Raw genomic sequence first — 16,183 nt, 5'->3', positions numbered from 1 at the left:
CCTCTTTCACTCCCTCTCTCCCCTTTCTGCCATCCCTCCCCCGATATACCTTTCCCCCTGCCAACCATCTAGCCTACCTTATACCCAGTATGCCCAGCACTGCACTCTACTCCCAGAGGGTACTGCATAAAGGCTGGAGATGGGAAGGGGGAAGGAGCTTGGGGTATAGCACATCTCAACTTGCTCCAGGTGTGGCTGATGGGGTGGCAAGGGGAAACGGGCCCACTGGAGAAAGCTCAGCAATCCCCTTTTTCAGTTCAGGGAATGACCAGAAACAGTTGATCCTTTATGCTTAGGTACTTTCTAGGCCCTTTTCCTCTAAAGTTGCCTGTGCTGTGGGAGAGCAGAGCAGAGGTCGAGCGGGTGGGGGACTGGATCTGGGGGCGTCCCCCGGATTTCAAATGACCCTAGTAAGATTTTCCTTTTCTGGTTTCTCAAAATATCTCAGGGTGTCATCAAGCACTGTTCTAAGCACTGGGGGTGGGGGGATACAAGGTAATCGAGGTTGTCCCACGTGGGGCTCGCAGTCTTAATCCCCATTTTACAGATGAGGTAACTGAGGCGCAGAGAAGTGATTTGCCCGAAGTCACACATCTGGCAAGCGGCAGAGCCGCGATTAGAACCCATGACCTCTGACTCCCAAGCCCGGGCTCTTTCCACTGAGCCACGCTGCTTCTCACGGAGCAAATCTTGCTCTCCTGCAAATACCCCAAAGGGCCCCTAGCTGGCTTTGGGTCCACTGGTCTTTGCTGTACCGCAATGCCCATCACGGCCCGTTTTCAGGTCGGCCACCCCGCGCCCCTCCCGTCCCCTCGGACCGTCCACAGGTGTGGTCCAGTCCTCAGCCCCCAGCCCGGCCCAAGCTCCCGAAGGCCTTAGGGGCGGGAAGGAAACTCTGAGTTTTTAGCAGGTTGAGCCGTGAGGCCAAGATCCACAGCACGTTGGCCGGAACCACGGGACGGTTTCTTGGAAAAGCGATTTCACGGCCGGCAACGGCCCCTGGGCGGGGCTCCGGGGGCGGATGGCGGCGGGCCCCGGCTTGCTATGGGCCCCGTCTCGCCCCCCATGGGTGCCTGCTCCCTGAGGGGCCGGGTGGGCTGTTAGAGCCCGGGCTTTCTCCAGGCCAAGGCGGGGGCTTCCAAGCATCTCCCACCCCCACATCCTTCCCGCGACTCTGTGGCGGCAGGGGAATGTGCCAGTCGGCAAAAATCCCAGGTTACGTTTGGCTCCCGGACCGGCCGCCCGGCGACGAGCTGGTGGGTCCTGGGCTTCCTCCCGTCTCCGTGGAGGAAGACGGGGGCCCGACGAGCTGGGCCCACCACCTCCCCCGGCTCTGCCCTTCCCTGTCCTGTAGATCAATCAATCAGTCGTATTTATTGAGTGCTTACTGTGTGCAGAGCACTGTACTACGTGCTTGGGAAGTACAAGTTGGCAACATATAGAGACAGTCCCTACCCAACAGTGGGCTCACAGTCTAAAAGGGGGAGACAGAGAACAAAACCAAACATACTAACAAAATAAAATAAATAGAATAGATATGTACAAGTAGAGTAATAAATATGTACAAACGTATATACAGGTGCTGTGGGGAAGGGAAAGAGGTAAGATGGGGGGATGGAGAGGGGGACGAGGGGGAGAGGAAGGAAGGGGCTCAGTGTGGGAAGGCCTCCTGGAGGAGGGGAGCTCTCAGTAGGGCCTTGAAGGGAGGAAGAGAGCTAGCTTGGCGGATGGGCAGAGGGATTGGGGGCATTCCAGGCCCGGGGATCGATGGTGGGACAGGTGAGAACGAGGTATGGTGAGGGAAGAGCGGGAAGGGTCACGGGGCACCCCAAACCAGCAGTCCCGGCTGAGGCTTCCCTGCCCCTGGGGGTTTTTTGGAGCTCGGCTGGGCCCACCCGAGTCTCCCGTCGAGGGAACGGGGACCGCCTGGCTCGGAGTTAGGCTCGGCTCAGAGAGGGAGGCGGCCAGCCGCGTGTCGCCCAGCCGACCAAAAGCAAGAGAAAGCCGTTGGCAGGCCGAGGGCCAAGGCCCGACTTTGGGGGTTTACAGACTGAACTTGCAGTCGCCCGGGTGCCCACGGGAGGGCGGTGCAGGCCACTGGTCTGTCCTCACCATTCCCTGTGGCTGTCCCAAAACTGACCCCCTCCTCTCTCCTCCAATCAACCAATCAATCGATCGTATTGATTGAGCGCTTACTGTGTGCAGAGCACTGGACTGAGCGCTTGGGAAGTCCAAGCTGGCAACATCTAGAGACAGTCCCTACCCAACAGTGGGCTCACAGTCTAGAAGGGGGAGGCAGAGAACAAAACCAAACCTACTAACAAAATCAAATAAGTAGAATAGATATTTACAAGTAAAATAAATAAATAGATTAATAAATATGTACAAACATATATATAGGTGCTGTGGGGAAGGGAAGGAGGAGGTAAGATGGAGGGGATGGTCCCCTCCCCTTCCCTTCCTGACTAATGAAGGTCTGGCCTGGGCTGATGTCTGCGAGACAGAGACGGAATCCCGGCTCCGGGCCATGGGAGGGAAGGAGGGAGGGAGGGGTTTAGGTAAACCCAGAGCCCGCTTTTTGGGTGAGACTTATGTTGGGAGCCCACAGTCATCATCATCAATCGTATTTATTGAGCGCTTACTATGTGCAGAGCACTGTACTAAGCACTTGGGAAGTACAAATTGGCAACATCTAGAGACAGTCCCTTCCCAACAGTGGGCTCACAGTCTAAAAGGGGGAGACAGAGAACAAAACCAAACATACTAACAAAATAAAATAGATGTCCGAGCCCCCCACCCCACCTCGAGCAGCTCCACTTGGTGCCACCTCCCTACCCACGTGCCTAAAACATTTCCCTCCCCTCAGCCCCACCCTCTAAGAAGCCATGGGCGTGGGTTCTCCACCGTGTCCCAATCCCCACGGACCCCATCTTGGAGCCGAGGCGGGGACAGAGGGTTGGAGCACCCGTGCCAAAAGGGACATTGGGAGAAACCCCCTCCCCTTCGCCAGCCGCACGCCCACCCCGCCAAGGAGCAGCTCCTTCTAAGCCGCTGGCCGGGGTTTGGGGTCAGGACCCATGGCAGCCGCACCACTGGGCGGGTCAGTCGAGAGAGAGCAGAGCCAAGTCGGGTGCCCCGGCTGGCCCGGGGCCGAGGCCCCGTGGTCAGCTCTACCAGGGGCGAGGGACTTCCCCTTCCCAGCCCCTGAGTTACTCTGGGGGAGGGTGGGGTGTTAGCGTGGGCTGGGCCTAGGGTCCGCGAGGGAGGCGTCCCCGGGGTCGCCGCTCGCTCGCCAGCCAACGCCACCGGCCCCTCCGGGCGTCCCTGCAGGTGGCATCGGCCCTGGAGAAGTGGAAGGCGGCGATCCGCGAGGCCCAGACCTTCTCTCGCATGCACGTGCTGCTGGGCATGCTGGACGCCTGCATCAAGTGGGACATGTCCGCCGAGAACGCCCGCTGCAAAGTCTGCCGCAAGAAAGGTAGCCACTGCCGTCACCGCACTGGGGACCGGAGGACAGACCGGGGGGTTGGGGGGGCGGGCGGGGCCGCGGGGAGGCCTGAGCCGGCCTTGTTGTGGGGGGATCTCCTGCCCACAAGAGTCATGATGCTGACCTCAAAGGCGGCCCTGTAATCAGGAGTTGGGAGAAATAAGGTTTTCCCCTGAACCGAGACCCGAGGTGTGGGGTCGGGGGATAGACCCACTGGGACCGTGGCGGCCTCTTCTTTCGGCCCTGGGAACGAAAGAGCCGAGCCTTTTTCCCCTGCACTCCCCTTCCCTGTCCCTGGGCAAGCGGCGGGTCAGGTCTGACGAGGAGCTGGAGCCCAGCTGTTTTGGGTTTTTTTCTTCCTTTTGTGTTTTTAACAGTATTTAAGCGCTTACCAGGTGTCGGGCACTGGTGTAAGGGCTGGGGTAAATATAAGCTAATTAGGTTGGACACCGTCCGTCCGTGTCCCACATGGGGCTCACAGTCTTAATTCCCTTTTTACCGATGAAGCAGCTGAGGCACGGAGAAGTGGAACGACTTGCTCAAGGTCACGCAGCAGACAAGTAGCAGAGCCAGGATGAGAACTCATGTCATGAGTCCCGGGCCCTTGCCGTATACACTAGGCCATGCTGCTGCTCCAGTGTCACCTGCAGGGCTCTCTGGGCACCCAGCTACCAGTCATCCTGACTACCAGTTGGACCAGACACCGTCCCAGTGGCTCGTTCGTCTGGGCCGACGGTGGTCGGCGAGTGGCTGTGCCCTCGGACCGTGCCGCCCGCGCTTACCTCTCGCATCTCCCTCCCCTCAGGCGAAGACGACAAGCTGATCCTGTGCGACGAGTGTAATAAAGCCTTCCACCTGTTCTGCCTGAGGCCGGCCCTCTATGAGATCCCAGACGGGGAATGGCAGTGCCCAGCCTGCCAGCCCGCCGCCGCCCGCCGCAGCTCCCGGGGCAGGTGAGGGGGCTCCCTCCGTCTCCCGCCGCGACGGGCCCGCCCTCCGGGGCCAGGCCGCGGGGATAGCCGCCGGCCCGGCGCTCCAGAGAGGAGACGCGGGAACGGGCTGGTGGGCACGGGGCCTCGTCGTCCTGGGACCGTGGGTCCTGAGGGGATGGTGAGAGCCAGCATAGCGCACCAGATTCTCCGGAGCTGGGCCGCACGCCCTGACCGGGGCCCCACTGGGAGCCCCACTCAGTCCCCCGGGTGGTCTCCCCTCCCGCGGGCCTGAGGCAGGCCCCACCGTCTCCCCCAAGGGAAGGCCGTGTTGGTCTCCCCAAGTTCTGGGCCGGCCTTTCTGCCTTCCCGTATCCCTGTCCAGGTTGGGAGGGTGGGAGCAGGGGGGTGGTCAGGCTCCCAGGCGCTTTTATGTGGCCGCTGTCAGTCACCTGCAAGCCGCTCGGGTTTTGGACCGGCGCCATCGGTGGAGACCGCCTGCCTTTCTCCCACCCGGCTCATCTTCCCGACAGAGGGCTGTGAACACCCTGGCCTTTTAGTCCGGGCCAGCGGACTTCACGGGGCGGGACCGTTGAGCGGGGGCAGGCTGAGGCCCCAAATCCCCTAACGCCCCACCTCCTGTCCCTCAGTGGGAGAAGGCAGGATCAACCCCCGAATGGACATCGTAGTCTGCACGATCGGTCACTGGAAGACCGACCCGGGTTCAGTCCCGTCCCGTGTCACCTTCACACACAGTCCCCTCCCTGTCCCCCGGGGTGTGTGTGCACCAGCAGAAGTGCCCTGGGGTCGTGCCCTTCGGTCCCGGGGAGGCCGGCGTGTGTGCCCCACGGACCGGCCACTCGGCATCCCCGGGCTCCGGGTCGCCGGCCGCAGCCACCCCGGGCTCCTCTTAGCCTTCCCTTCCCCTCTAGGAATTACGCTGAGGACTCAGGCGCGGAGGAGGATGGGGAAGAGGAAGGGGATTCGGAGGAGGAGGAGGAGGAAGAAGAGGAAGACGAGCGAGAAGAGGAGGAGGACTACGAGGTGGCAGGGTTGAAATGTAAGTGTCGTGACAGCCTTCGGGTCGGCGGGTACAGGGGCCTCAGCCGGTTGACCTCTTCCTTCCTCTTCCACTGTCACCCTGCTCCCTGAACGGGCTTTGAGGGTCTTGCTTGGGCCGCCTGTTGGCGACTCCCCATCTTTGAACGAACGTCTTGGGGTAGCTGTGACCATTGAGCCCCCCGGTACTCCCTCTTCGGGCTCCCCCTCCTTTTCCAAGTTTCTGGCGGGCACCGAAGCCTCCCTGCTGACAGGGCCCTCGGGCCTGCCTTCCCCAGAGCCGTGTGAGCGGGGAGGAGAGGGGCTCGGGCCCGTCCTGGCTCGGATCTTGGGGTGGTGTCTCCCGAGGGAGGTTCAGGGGAGCCTCCTGGAGCATCGCGAGGAGGTTAGGGTGGGGATGGCTGAGGTTAGGAACCCTCCTTCCCCCACCCCGCCTCACGAAGCCAGGAAATAGACGGAGCCCACAGCCAGAAGACTACGTTGGTATAGGCACTGCCAGCCCCGGCATGGGGGCTCCCTGCTGCCCGACCAAATCCCAGGAAGCCCGGTGGCTGCTCAGCCGCCAACTAGCTACCCGCTGTGCCCTCGGAGGGTCACGACAGGCAAGGCGGGTGAGGAGGAGTTTTGCTCCTGGTGAACTGGCCGTCAGGACTGAGGCCGAGGAGGTGGACCCCGGACCCCTGGGTGGGACCAGCCCCGATGTCCATCGGCCCCGGTCCCTGTGGCACCGACCTGGTCCGCCGAGTGGGCTCTGCTCCCGCCCCTCCCCATATATCCCAATCGCCCTCGGACTGGGGCTCTTAGGGAGGCGGGGGGCTGCCGACCCCGCCCCTCCTCCAGGTCAGCTGGGAGAAAGACCGCGCGGCTCTGGAAGACTTGGTTTAGGTGGTTAAATACAGGGCCAATCTTGGGGCTCCCCAGCCATTCCCACCCTCACCCCCAGATTGTGGGGGCGGCGGCTCGGGCACGCTCAGCACAGGCCAGGGGAGAAAAGTCCGCCGGGAGGCCCCTCTCCGCCCTCCGGGAACTAGGGGATTTGCCCCGCTCTGAAAGCGAATGCCATCTGTCCCCAGAACATGGTAATCCGACCCCACCCCCACCCCCCGGGGTGCCCGTGTTGGGGCTTCGCGCTCCCTGGGGGTCAACAACTGGCTCCCTCTCGGAGGGGCCGCTTGGCAATTCCTTCACGGCTCCGGTCGGCCTCCGGTGGGGGCGGCCGGAGGGTTGGGATTGCTGGGGATTGGGCTGTGGGGGCCTGGGGTGGGGGTCTTCTCCCCGAGCTCTGTGTTCTCCTCCCGGCCGCTCCGGGCCTGAGCCCCCCGCTTCTGTTTCAGTGCGACCCCGAAAGGCTGGCCGGGGCAAGCAGGGGGCCCTACCCCACCCCGGGAGACCGGGCCGGCGGCCGGGCAAGAAACTGCACCCCTCCAGGAGGCTGCGCAAGCACGTCCCCGCGGTGGACGGGGCGGAGGTGGATGAGCTGGTGAGCCCCCGTCCTCCCCCACCGCCCGGGTCCGGGGGCTTCCCGCCGCCTGCGCGGCCGGAGTTATGCCGGGCATCCCGGCCTCCTCCCCCAGCGGCCGTGTTCACACGTCGTCCGCCTCCATCAGATCTGCTGGAGGCCCACCGCCGCCGCTCGTTCCGGGTTTAAAATAGCGTCCATGTGTCCCCGGGGGCCGGGCCGAGCCGCTGCCAGAATGCCGGCTATGCCGGGCCCCGGGCCCCACACCCGGCCGTCGCAGTTGGCGCCCTGGCCAGGGTGGCCTTTGCTGGACCTTTCCCCGGCACCAGCCCCGCGGGGGGCCGTGTGGCAACTGGCCGGTTGGGGCTGGGCTGGTGGGGGGGAGTTGAGCTGCGTGGGGCAGGCAGGACGGGGCAGGTCGCTGTCCCTCGGGCCCAGGGCTGCCAGCCACATTGGGGTCTGAGGTAGAGGACCTCAGCGGGGTCCTCTGGGGACCCACCCCCATCCCGATCCCGTCTCCCGGACAGCAAAGCCCGGGGTCGGCAGCCGCCGTGGGGATTGCCTGTGCCTGACCCGACGGCCTTTCCCGCTGCAGGCCGGCTCTCGCCGCAGCGATCACTGGGGCAGCGGGGATGATTTTTGTGGAGGCTGGGGGCCGAGCTCCGTCCGAACCCTCCCCTCGCCCCCGAATCCTTCCGCCTCGGGGGTGACCCGTCCCGCTCCGCCCTTCCTCTCCCCCCCGGGGCAGGTGCTGCAGGCCCGGAGGGGCTCCCGGCGCCAGAGCCTGGAGCTGCAGAAGTGCGAGGAGATCCTCGGCAAGCTGGTCAAGTATCGCTTCAGCTGGCCCTTCAGGTGAGGAGCGGCGGGCCGTGCCCGGGGCAGCGGCGGGCCCGGCCCCTAGGTCTGGGGTGGCGGGGGCTCATCGGTTCTCCCCCCGCCTCCCGCCGGCAGGGAGCCCGTGACCCCGGAGGAGGCCGAGGACTACCTGGACGTGATCAGCCACCCCATGGACTTCCGGACCATGCAGACCAAGTGCTCGTGCGGCGGCTACCGCTCGGTGCAGGAGTTCCTGGCCGACATGAAGCAGGTGTTCACCAACGCGGAGCGCTACAACCGCCACGGCAGCCACGTGCTCACCTGCCTGGCCAAGACGGAACAGTGCCTGGTGGCCATGCTGCACAAGCGCCTGCCCGGACACCCCTACGTGCGCAGGAGGCGCAGGAAGCCCGCCGGCCCCCAGGCCCAGGAGGAGGGGGACAGCGAGCCCGAGCCCGTGGCCCATGCCAGGGGGCGGAAGCGCAAGAAATGAGGCGGCGGGGGACCCGGCGGGGTGGGGGGGACTGGAGCGGGCCGTGGTCAGAGAGGTGGGAGAGGGGGCTGGGGGTCCACCTCCCCGGACTACCTCCTCCGACCCCACGACTTGCCCTACCGCAGTAGGGGTGGCATTGTGCTTCCTGCCCAACCGCCCCCCACCCACATGTACACTTCTACACACACACACACACACACACACACACACACACACGCATAAAGCTCTTAGGGAATTCTGGGGCCAGATTGGCCTTGCTGTCCATAGCGATGGCTAAGTTGCAAGCGGGGGCCCTGCCCAGTCAGGGCCCACCCCCACCCCCGCCCAAACTCTGCCTCCAGGACCCTGCTTCCCACCCCCGGCAGTAGCGACTCCGGATCCCTGCCAGGAAGCTGGCAGCCTCCGGCCCGGGAGGGAGGGAAAGGCCGCAGAGTGACTTGAAAGGGTCCGGTCGTGGCCGGGCACAACCGCCCCCCGCCCAGATCGTCTTCACCAGCATCACGAGAGGGGTTGGCCCTCCTCTCCCCTCCTCTCTCCCCTCCCAAACCGCCCCACCTGGAGATCTTCCCCTCTGACCCTGACGGTGGCACTTCTCCCCAAGGCAGACCGGGGCCTTCTGCTCCCGAAACCGGCCCGGCCCCTCCGCCCGCCCACCACAGACACGCTCTGGGGGCAGAGGAGCAAAGCAGGAAGAATTTACCTGCATCTCTCTCTTTTTTTTTTTTTTTTTAAATTGATTTTTCTAGTTATTAAAAGTTGCTTGTTTCAGCAGTGACGTTGTATAAAGAACACCTTGTAAGATAATTCCGTCGTCTTGCTTTGGCACATGTACAGTACAGTTTATATGAAAACGTGTGTTTGCTTTACCGCCCTCCCCTCGCCCTCCTCCAGCTGGGGCAGCTGGGTTTGAGCCCGTGAAAGGAAATCAGGGCACCGTCGCTCTCTCCTGTCGGTCTCCTCCTCCTCCTCTTCCCCCCTTGCCGGGGCCCGGCCCGATGACCCGAGAGAGACACGACCGGCCAGCCGCCAGCGGGGAGGAGAGAGGCCTAGGCCCCCGACCCCCCTCACGTGAGTCCTTAGCACTAGTGTTGTATTTAGCGAAAACCTTTGTAGCCCTCATCCCCCTTTTATGGCCGATTTTGATAAAAAAACAAAAAAAAAACCCAACAAAAAAGCCCCACACCCAACAGGGTTTAACTCTCTTTTGTATCGACGTGGGATTTGGAAGACGTGTAAGCCACCCCTAGCTCTTCTGTACCTATTTAAGTCAGAACACCCACCCCAACCCCGCCATGGTGATGTAACTCCTAGGATTTGAGAATAAAAACTTTACTATTAAACCACAAGCCGTGGGCCGGTCTCTCTGTCTGTCTCTAAGGATGGGTTAGCGTCAGACCCTTGCAGGTTTACCCAACCAATCAATCGTATTTAGTGGGCACGTACTATGTGCACAGCACTGTATTAGGTGACTAGGAGGGTCAGGTGGGGTGTTTCCATCCCCCTCATCCCCCTGCAGTGGCCCTTGAATTGGGTGGGCTGAACCCGAAGGAGTCTTGGGGTGGCCTCCGTGCAGCCTTAGGGGTTGGAGGGTGGACACGGGTGCCAGCTCCCTGGGGTGTTGGTCCCAAGCCTGGGTCCCCCACCACTGTCAGAATAAAGCCTCTAACCACCCTACAGGAACAAAGTTTCCTCTGGGCCGCAGTAGCGGGCCGTCTCCGCGGGTTTTGGGGGGAGGGAGGATGGGCCCCCTAACCTGGCCGGGCTCTGACTTGGAGCCGGGGAAGCGTGTAACCTTTCTTTCTCCAGGGGCTGCTGGCGAACCGGCCTCGGAAAAGGTCACCCGGAGCAGGATCGCGTGACACGAGGGGGGTCTTGTCATCGGACCGACCGGCCAACGAGAACTCGGGGACCAGGTGATCGGGCCGCCCACCTTCCCGCCTCCGAGACCCCTCCCCAACACGCACCGTGTCCTGCCCCAGGCCCCCCGTCAGCCTGCTCTGCGCCCCCTCCCCACCCTACGCTGCACTGGGTCGCCCCGGCTTGCACTGCGCACATCCCCTGACGTCTCCCGGCCTGCACCCTGTTTCCCAGGCAGGTGCCCCCTTCAATCAATCAATCAATCGTATTTATTGAGCGCTTACTGTGTGCACAGCACTGTTCTAAGCACTCGGGAAGTCCAAGTTGGCAACATATAGAGGCGGTCCCTACTCAACAGTGGGCTCACAGTCTAGAAGTCCCTGCCTTAGGGCCTGGTCTTGACATTTTCTCCCGTCAGTAAGCGACAAGATTCCCACGGCTGTAGGACGGAGATGCCGGCGATCCCCAGGCAGCCCAGGGAGAGCTGGGGGGAGGACCCCGTGTGGCATGTGAGAATTGGACGAGTCCCCGGGGGGACAGGTCCATGGGTGCCGGGGGAGAATAATGGGGAGTTTGTTCCTCAAAGAGGGTGGAGTGATTTGCAGGGAGGAGGGAACTTGGGAGCATTCCCCACCCCCAGCAGATAATAATAATAATGATGATGATATTGGTTAAGCGCTTACTATGTGCCAAGCACTGTTCTAAGCGCTGAGGTAATCAGGTCGCCCCACGTGGGGCTCCCAGTCTTCATCCCCATTTTACAGCCGAGGTCACTGAAGCCCAGAGAAGTGAAGTGGCTTGCCCAAAGTCACACGGCCGATAAGTGGCGGAGCCGGGATTAGAAGCCACGACCTCTGACTCCCAAGCCCGGGCTCTAGATGCAGGCTGGGGGTGCCAGTTGTCCCTTGCCAGTCCTATCTGCTGAGCGTCAGCCCTCTCCTGTCCCTATCGCCCCTGATAAAGAGGTGAGAGCCCGCTCCCTCCCCTCCCCAGTGTCCCAGCGCCTTAGGCCGCAGCAGCTCCTGGGGACAGCTCCTGGGGATCTCTCTGGGGAGGAGAAAGGCCTTGAAATGGGAGAGGAGGGGAGAGAAGCGGGACCTCTCGGTCCACCCCATCCTCTGTAGTAGATGGGCAGGCACTGTCCCTCTCACTGGGACCGCCCAGATCTCCACGTACATGGTCCCCGTACATGCTCTTTCCTGGGGACCCGGGTCCGCAGCCCGGCGTTTAGAGCAACGGGGTGTGCCCCTCCGTGGGCAGGTGGGACCCTCCAACCCCAAGACCACCCCGTCCTGCATGGCCCTGCATGGCCAGCCCCTCCGCCCTGCCTCCCTCAGCTTCAACGGGTCAGCAAGCCCCGACCCCAACCGCTCAGGGCCCGGCAGGGCCAGGCCTGCCGCTCTCCCCACCTCAAACCGCACGGTTTTCCCAGAGCAAATACTGACTTTGGGGTCCAGGGCCTTCACTCCCCACCGGCCCCTTCCCCTAAGGCCCCGAGCCCCAGCTCTCCGGGAGTGGTCTGAGGTCAGAGCCTGGGGCATCGCCAACCCCAACCCAAGTCCTGATGTGGCTTTGGGGCTCCCGGAGGCCCCCTCCCCAAGCCCCAACCCCCCCAGAACAAAGATGGATTTGGGGAGTCAGCCAGGAACCCGGGGCAAGGTGGGCGGCCCAGAGTCCGGTCCCACTCGGAGTGTGGATTTGAGGCGCCCGGGCACACGGTGCCAGGGATCGGGCCGGCCGGCCAGCATCTGTCCACTGGGATGGGCTCATTCGGGCTCCCCCCACTTGCCTCATTCATTCAGTCGTATTTATTGAGCGCTTACCGTGTGCAGAGCACTGTACTAAGCGCTTGGGAAGTACAAGTTGGCCACATAGAGAGAAGCAGCGTGGCTCAGTGGAAAGAGCCTGGGCTTGGGAATCAGAGGTCACGGTTTCTAATCCCCGCTCTGCCGCTCGTCAGCTGCGTGACTTTGGGCATGTTGCTTCACTTCTCTGTGCCTCAGTTACCTCAGCTGTAAAATGGGGATTAAGACTGTGAGTCCCACGTGGGACAACCTGATCACCTTGTATCCCCCCCAGCGCTTAGAACAGTGCTTTACACATAGTAAGCGCTTACCAAATGCCATCATCATCATTATTATTATATAGAGACGGTCCCTACCCAACAACAGGCTCACAGTCCATCTGGAATGGGGGGCAGTAGAGGTGGACAGAGGAGTCAGCGGCAGAGCCGGCCAAAACAGAGCGACACTCTCCGGGACCAGGAAGCAAGTTAGGAGGCCTCTGCTCTCCTGCCGGGGCCGGGGGCCAGACGCTAAGGGAGAGAGGTGGTCCTCTGGGGGCGACCCCTGCCTCTCTCCACCCTGGGCCCATGGAGACCCGGCACAATGGCTGCGGAGCGGATGTTGGGGCTCGGAGTCACCCCGGAGACCCTCCAGGCCCGGGCTTTAGGATGGCCATCGGCCCGGGAGCACCCCGGGGGCCAGAGACCGTGTCTAATTCTCATCCAGGCAGCGCTCTGCACCCAGGAGACGCCGGTGCTCGTTGGGTAGGGACCAACTCGATATATTGCCGCCTTGTACTTCCCAAGCACGTAGTACAGTGCTCTGCACACAGTAAGTGCTCAATAAACACGATCGAATGAACGAATAAATACTGTTCCTACAACACATCCTTCGCTCACTCCAGCTACGTACAAAGGCAACCCCAGTCAGCCGACGCACATCCCTGAGTATCCCAGGAGCGCACACACAAACATACACAATCCCAGCCAGCGAGCTGCCCTCCTGCCTACCCCCCGCCCCTCCGCTCCCCTGGATACACGTGCCACAACCTCCTCAGCTCTGGCCCAGGTCAAATGCCTCCCCCGCCCTCGCCTTCTGCCCGCAACAGAGGGCTGAGAGGGGGAGGTGAGGGGCATAGGGAGGCAGGGGAGCAGAGACAGCAGTTTGCATTACCGGGACCCAAAGAAACACTCAGCTGCCGGCGGGCAGAGCTGGCACCGTGGGAGGGAGAGACGGGCAGGCTCCCAGCGGGCAGGGAGGGAGAGGCCGGACGGCCCCCGGAGGGCTGGGGCGGGGGGAGGCTGGCCCGCTCCCACAGGGCAGGGCCGGCACGGGGCGGGAGAGGGTGGCAGGCTCCCAGAGGGCAGGGCTGGCACCGGTGCGGGAGAGGGTGGCCGGCTCCCGGAGGGCAGGGCCGGCACAGGGGCGAGGGAGAGGCTGGCAGGCTACCAGGGAGCAAAACTGGCCCAGGGGAAGGAGAGGCTGGCAGGCTACCAGAAAGCAAACCTGGCACAGGGGAGGGAGAGGCCGGCCGGCCCCCGGGAAGGCCCCTGGGCCAGAGAGGCCGGCCGGCTGCGGGAGGGCAGAGCTGGCCCAGGGAAGGGAGGAGTTGGCAGGCTCCCAGGGACCGGCGGACGGAGAGGCCGGCCGGCTCCAGGAGGGCAAGGCTGGCGCTGGGCAGGAGGAAGAGGCCTGCCGGGGCCCGGAGGGGCGGTGATCCCGGCCCCTGCCCAGCTCTGAGGGAGGCAAGGACGGACACCGGTCGAGGGCTGTCGGAGCCCGAGGTCCGGCCGTGGGCGGGCGACGGCGGGCCGGACCGGTGGGATGGGGGACGGGGCTCCCACTGAGCTTGGCCTGACCCCTTCCCCTCTTCTCCTCCCCGCGGCCGCCGCCGGGCAGCTGCCCCCGACCGGCCTCTCCCCCCCCACAACCCCGCTGCCGCCGCCCGGGGACCGGGGGCCGGGGCCAGCCCCCCGCCCCTTCCCCCAAGGCACAGTCGGGCGGTCGTGCCACACGGGGGGGGCCTTTATTCGGTCCCGGAGCGACTCCACAATAAATTACACGGTTAAATAAAGTCAGGCCGGCCGGTCCGGCTCCGGGCTGCCCGCCGGGGGAGGGGGGCGACGGGGAGGGCGGCCCTAGACGCGGGTCGGGCTCTGCGGGCCCGGGTCGGTCTTGGCCAGGCGCAGCACCACGGCCGGGGCCTTGTAGTAGCAGCGGGCCCCGCGGCCGCAGGCGGCCCCGGGCCCCCCGCAGGCCTTGGCCCGCGCCCGGGCCCCCAGCTTCCGGTGGCACAGGCCCTGCCACGTCTGGAAGGTCTTGGAGCTCCAGACCCAGACGCCGCTGGTGATGCCCACCACGAGGGACATGAAGATCTTCAGCATGAAGACGGCCACGGTGGGCACGGAGCCCGGCAGGCCGCAGTCCCGCCGCCCCCCGGGGCCGGGGCCGGCGGGGCCGCAGGGCTGCTGGGCGGCCCGCTGCCGCCAGCGGTCCAGGTTGAGGCGCTCGTAGAAGTAGCAGACGATGACGCAGGTGGCGGGCACCGTGTAGAGGATGGAGAAGACGCCGATCTTCACCATGAGCTTCTCCAGCTTCTCCGTGTTGGTGCCGCCCGTCTTCATGACCTTGCGGATGTGGAAGAGCGCGGCGAAGCCGGTCAGCAGGAAGGACGTGCCCAGCACCAGGTAGCAGGCCAGCGGGACGAGCACGAAGCCCGTCAGGGCGGCGGCGTCGCCCATGCCGCCCACGTAGCAGAGGCCGGTCAGCTCGTCGCCGGCCACCTTGCGCAGGGTGAGGACGACGACGGTCTTGAGGGCCGGCAGGCCCCAGGCGGCCAGGTGGAAGTAGCTGCCGTGGGCCTCGATGGCCTCGTGGCCCCACTTCTTGCCGGCCGCCAGGAACCAGGTGAGGGTGAGCACGACCCACCACAGGGAGCTGGCCATGCCGAAGTAGTAGAGCAGCAGGAAGACCAGGGTGCAGCCCGTGCTCTCCAGGCCCTCCTGGATGACGTAGGGCTCGCCCGCCTCCCGGTCGCAGGCCACGCTCTGGGCGCCGGCGCCCGCCCGGATGAGGAAGGCCAGCGAGTAGACGTTGTAGCACATGGACAGGAAGATGATGGGGCGCTCGGGGTACCGGAAGCGACGCGGGTCCAGGAGGAAGGTGAGCACGGTGAAGGCCGTGGAGCAGAAGCAGAGGGCCGACCACAGGGCCATCCAGACCAGGGCGAAGTCCTTGTCCCTGCGGGCCCAGTAGACGTCCACGCCGGCGCCGCAGCGCGGGGCGCAGGAGCGGCTCTTCTCCACGTAGCGGAACTTGTCCGGGTTCTCGCAGCGGGCCGGCGCCGGGGCCGGGGCCGGGGCCGGGGCCGGGGGCCGGGGCCCGGGCGCCACGGGCAGCATGCCCTGGCCGCGGTGGGGCTCGGCGCCCGTGGCGTTCTCGGGGGCCTCCATGCACAGGGCCTGCGGGTCGTTGTGGGTGGGCAGCCGGGCGCAGTCGAGCGCGTCGGGCCAGCCGAAGCTGAAGCCCTCCATGATGGGGGCGCAGGCCCGGCGGGCCTGCTCGCACATGGGCCGGCAGGCGGGGATGCTGGCCGACACCTGGTCGGTGCACATGGGCGCGTAGAGCGAGCAGAGGAAGAAGCGCAGGTGCGCGTGGCAGCCGTACTCCACCAGCGGCGCGAACTCGTGCAGCTTGATGGCCGCCTCGCGCTGGCTCTCGTGGCCCAGCAGGTTGGGCATGCGGGTCAGGTTGTAGCCGATGCCCCGGCACATGGGGATCTCCACGGGCTGGCACCGCGCCCAGCCCCGGCCGCGCTCCGCCTCCTCGGGGCCCATCTCCAGCGGCCCCCCCGCCGCCAGCAGCTGGCACAGCAGCGCGGCCCGCAGCGATGCCATCCCCGGGCCCTCACGCCCGCCCCGAGCCGGGCATCGGGGGGGGCAGGGGGGGAGGGGGCCTCCCGCCCCGGGGGGCCGGGGGTCCTGGGGGCCGGGGGTCCTGGGACACGGGGGTCCGGGGGCCGACAGAGGCACCGGGACCGGGCACGGGCACGGCCGCCGAGCCGCAGCCGCAGCCGCCCTCACCCCGAGCGGGAGCCGCCTCCCCGGGCGGCCGCTACACCCCCGGGGGGCGGGGCCGGGTCCGGGGGAGACGCCCCCGGGGCGGGGGGCACAAGGAGACGCCCCCCTCGCGCGCCTTAAAGGCTCCGCACGCTCCTGCGGGGCACACCTGCTCCGGGCCCAGTGGGTCCCCATCCCCTTCCCCATAGCACCTGTATAGATGTTTGCACGGATTTATTAC

The 16,183-nt window shown here is 64.8% G+C and overlaps 2 protein-coding genes across 4 annotated transcripts in view; one reads left to right on the top strand and one right to left on the bottom strand.

Annotated features, from left to right (window-relative positions):
- BAZ1B (bromodomain adjacent to zinc finger domain 1B) overlaps positions 1 to 8,246 on the top strand; it is a 42,218-nt gene extending 33,972 nt beyond the window's left edge. For all 3 annotated transcript variants that reach the window (XM_038759182.1, XM_038759183.1, XM_038759184.1), the window contains 6 exons: positions 3,331 to 3,478; positions 4,293 to 4,440; positions 5,349 to 5,476; positions 6,810 to 6,955; positions 7,683 to 7,786; positions 7,886 to 8,246. In XM_038759182.1, coding sequence (XP_038615110.1) covers positions 3,331 to 3,478; positions 4,293 to 4,440; positions 5,349 to 5,476; positions 6,810 to 6,955; positions 7,683 to 7,786; positions 7,886 to 8,243 — 1,032 coding nt within the window. In that variant the 3' untranslated portion in view covers positions 8,244 to 8,246. The remainder of the gene's footprint in view (positions 1 to 3,330; positions 3,479 to 4,292; positions 4,441 to 5,348; positions 5,477 to 6,809; positions 6,956 to 7,682; positions 7,787 to 7,885) is intronic.
- A 5,704-nt stretch (positions 8,247 to 13,950) lies between these two features.
- FZD9 (frizzled class receptor 9) lies at positions 13,951 to 15,780 on the bottom strand. Its single transcript, XM_038759528.1, has one exon. It carries the CDS (start codon positions 15,778 to 15,780, stop codon positions 14,023 to 14,025), a length of 1,758 nt encoding a protein of 585 aa, XP_038615456.1. The 3' UTR covers positions 13,951 to 14,022.
- Between the last annotated feature and the right edge of the window lie 403 nt (positions 15,781 to 16,183).

This window comes from Tachyglossus aculeatus, chromosome 17 (genome assembly GCF_015852505.1).
Source record: "Tachyglossus aculeatus isolate mTacAcu1 chromosome 17, mTacAcu1.pri, whole genome shotgun sequence".
Taxonomy (NCBI): Eukaryota; Metazoa; Chordata; class Mammalia; order Monotremata; family Tachyglossidae; genus Tachyglossus; species Tachyglossus aculeatus.
This window is presented reverse-complemented; position numbering and strand designations above follow the sequence as displayed.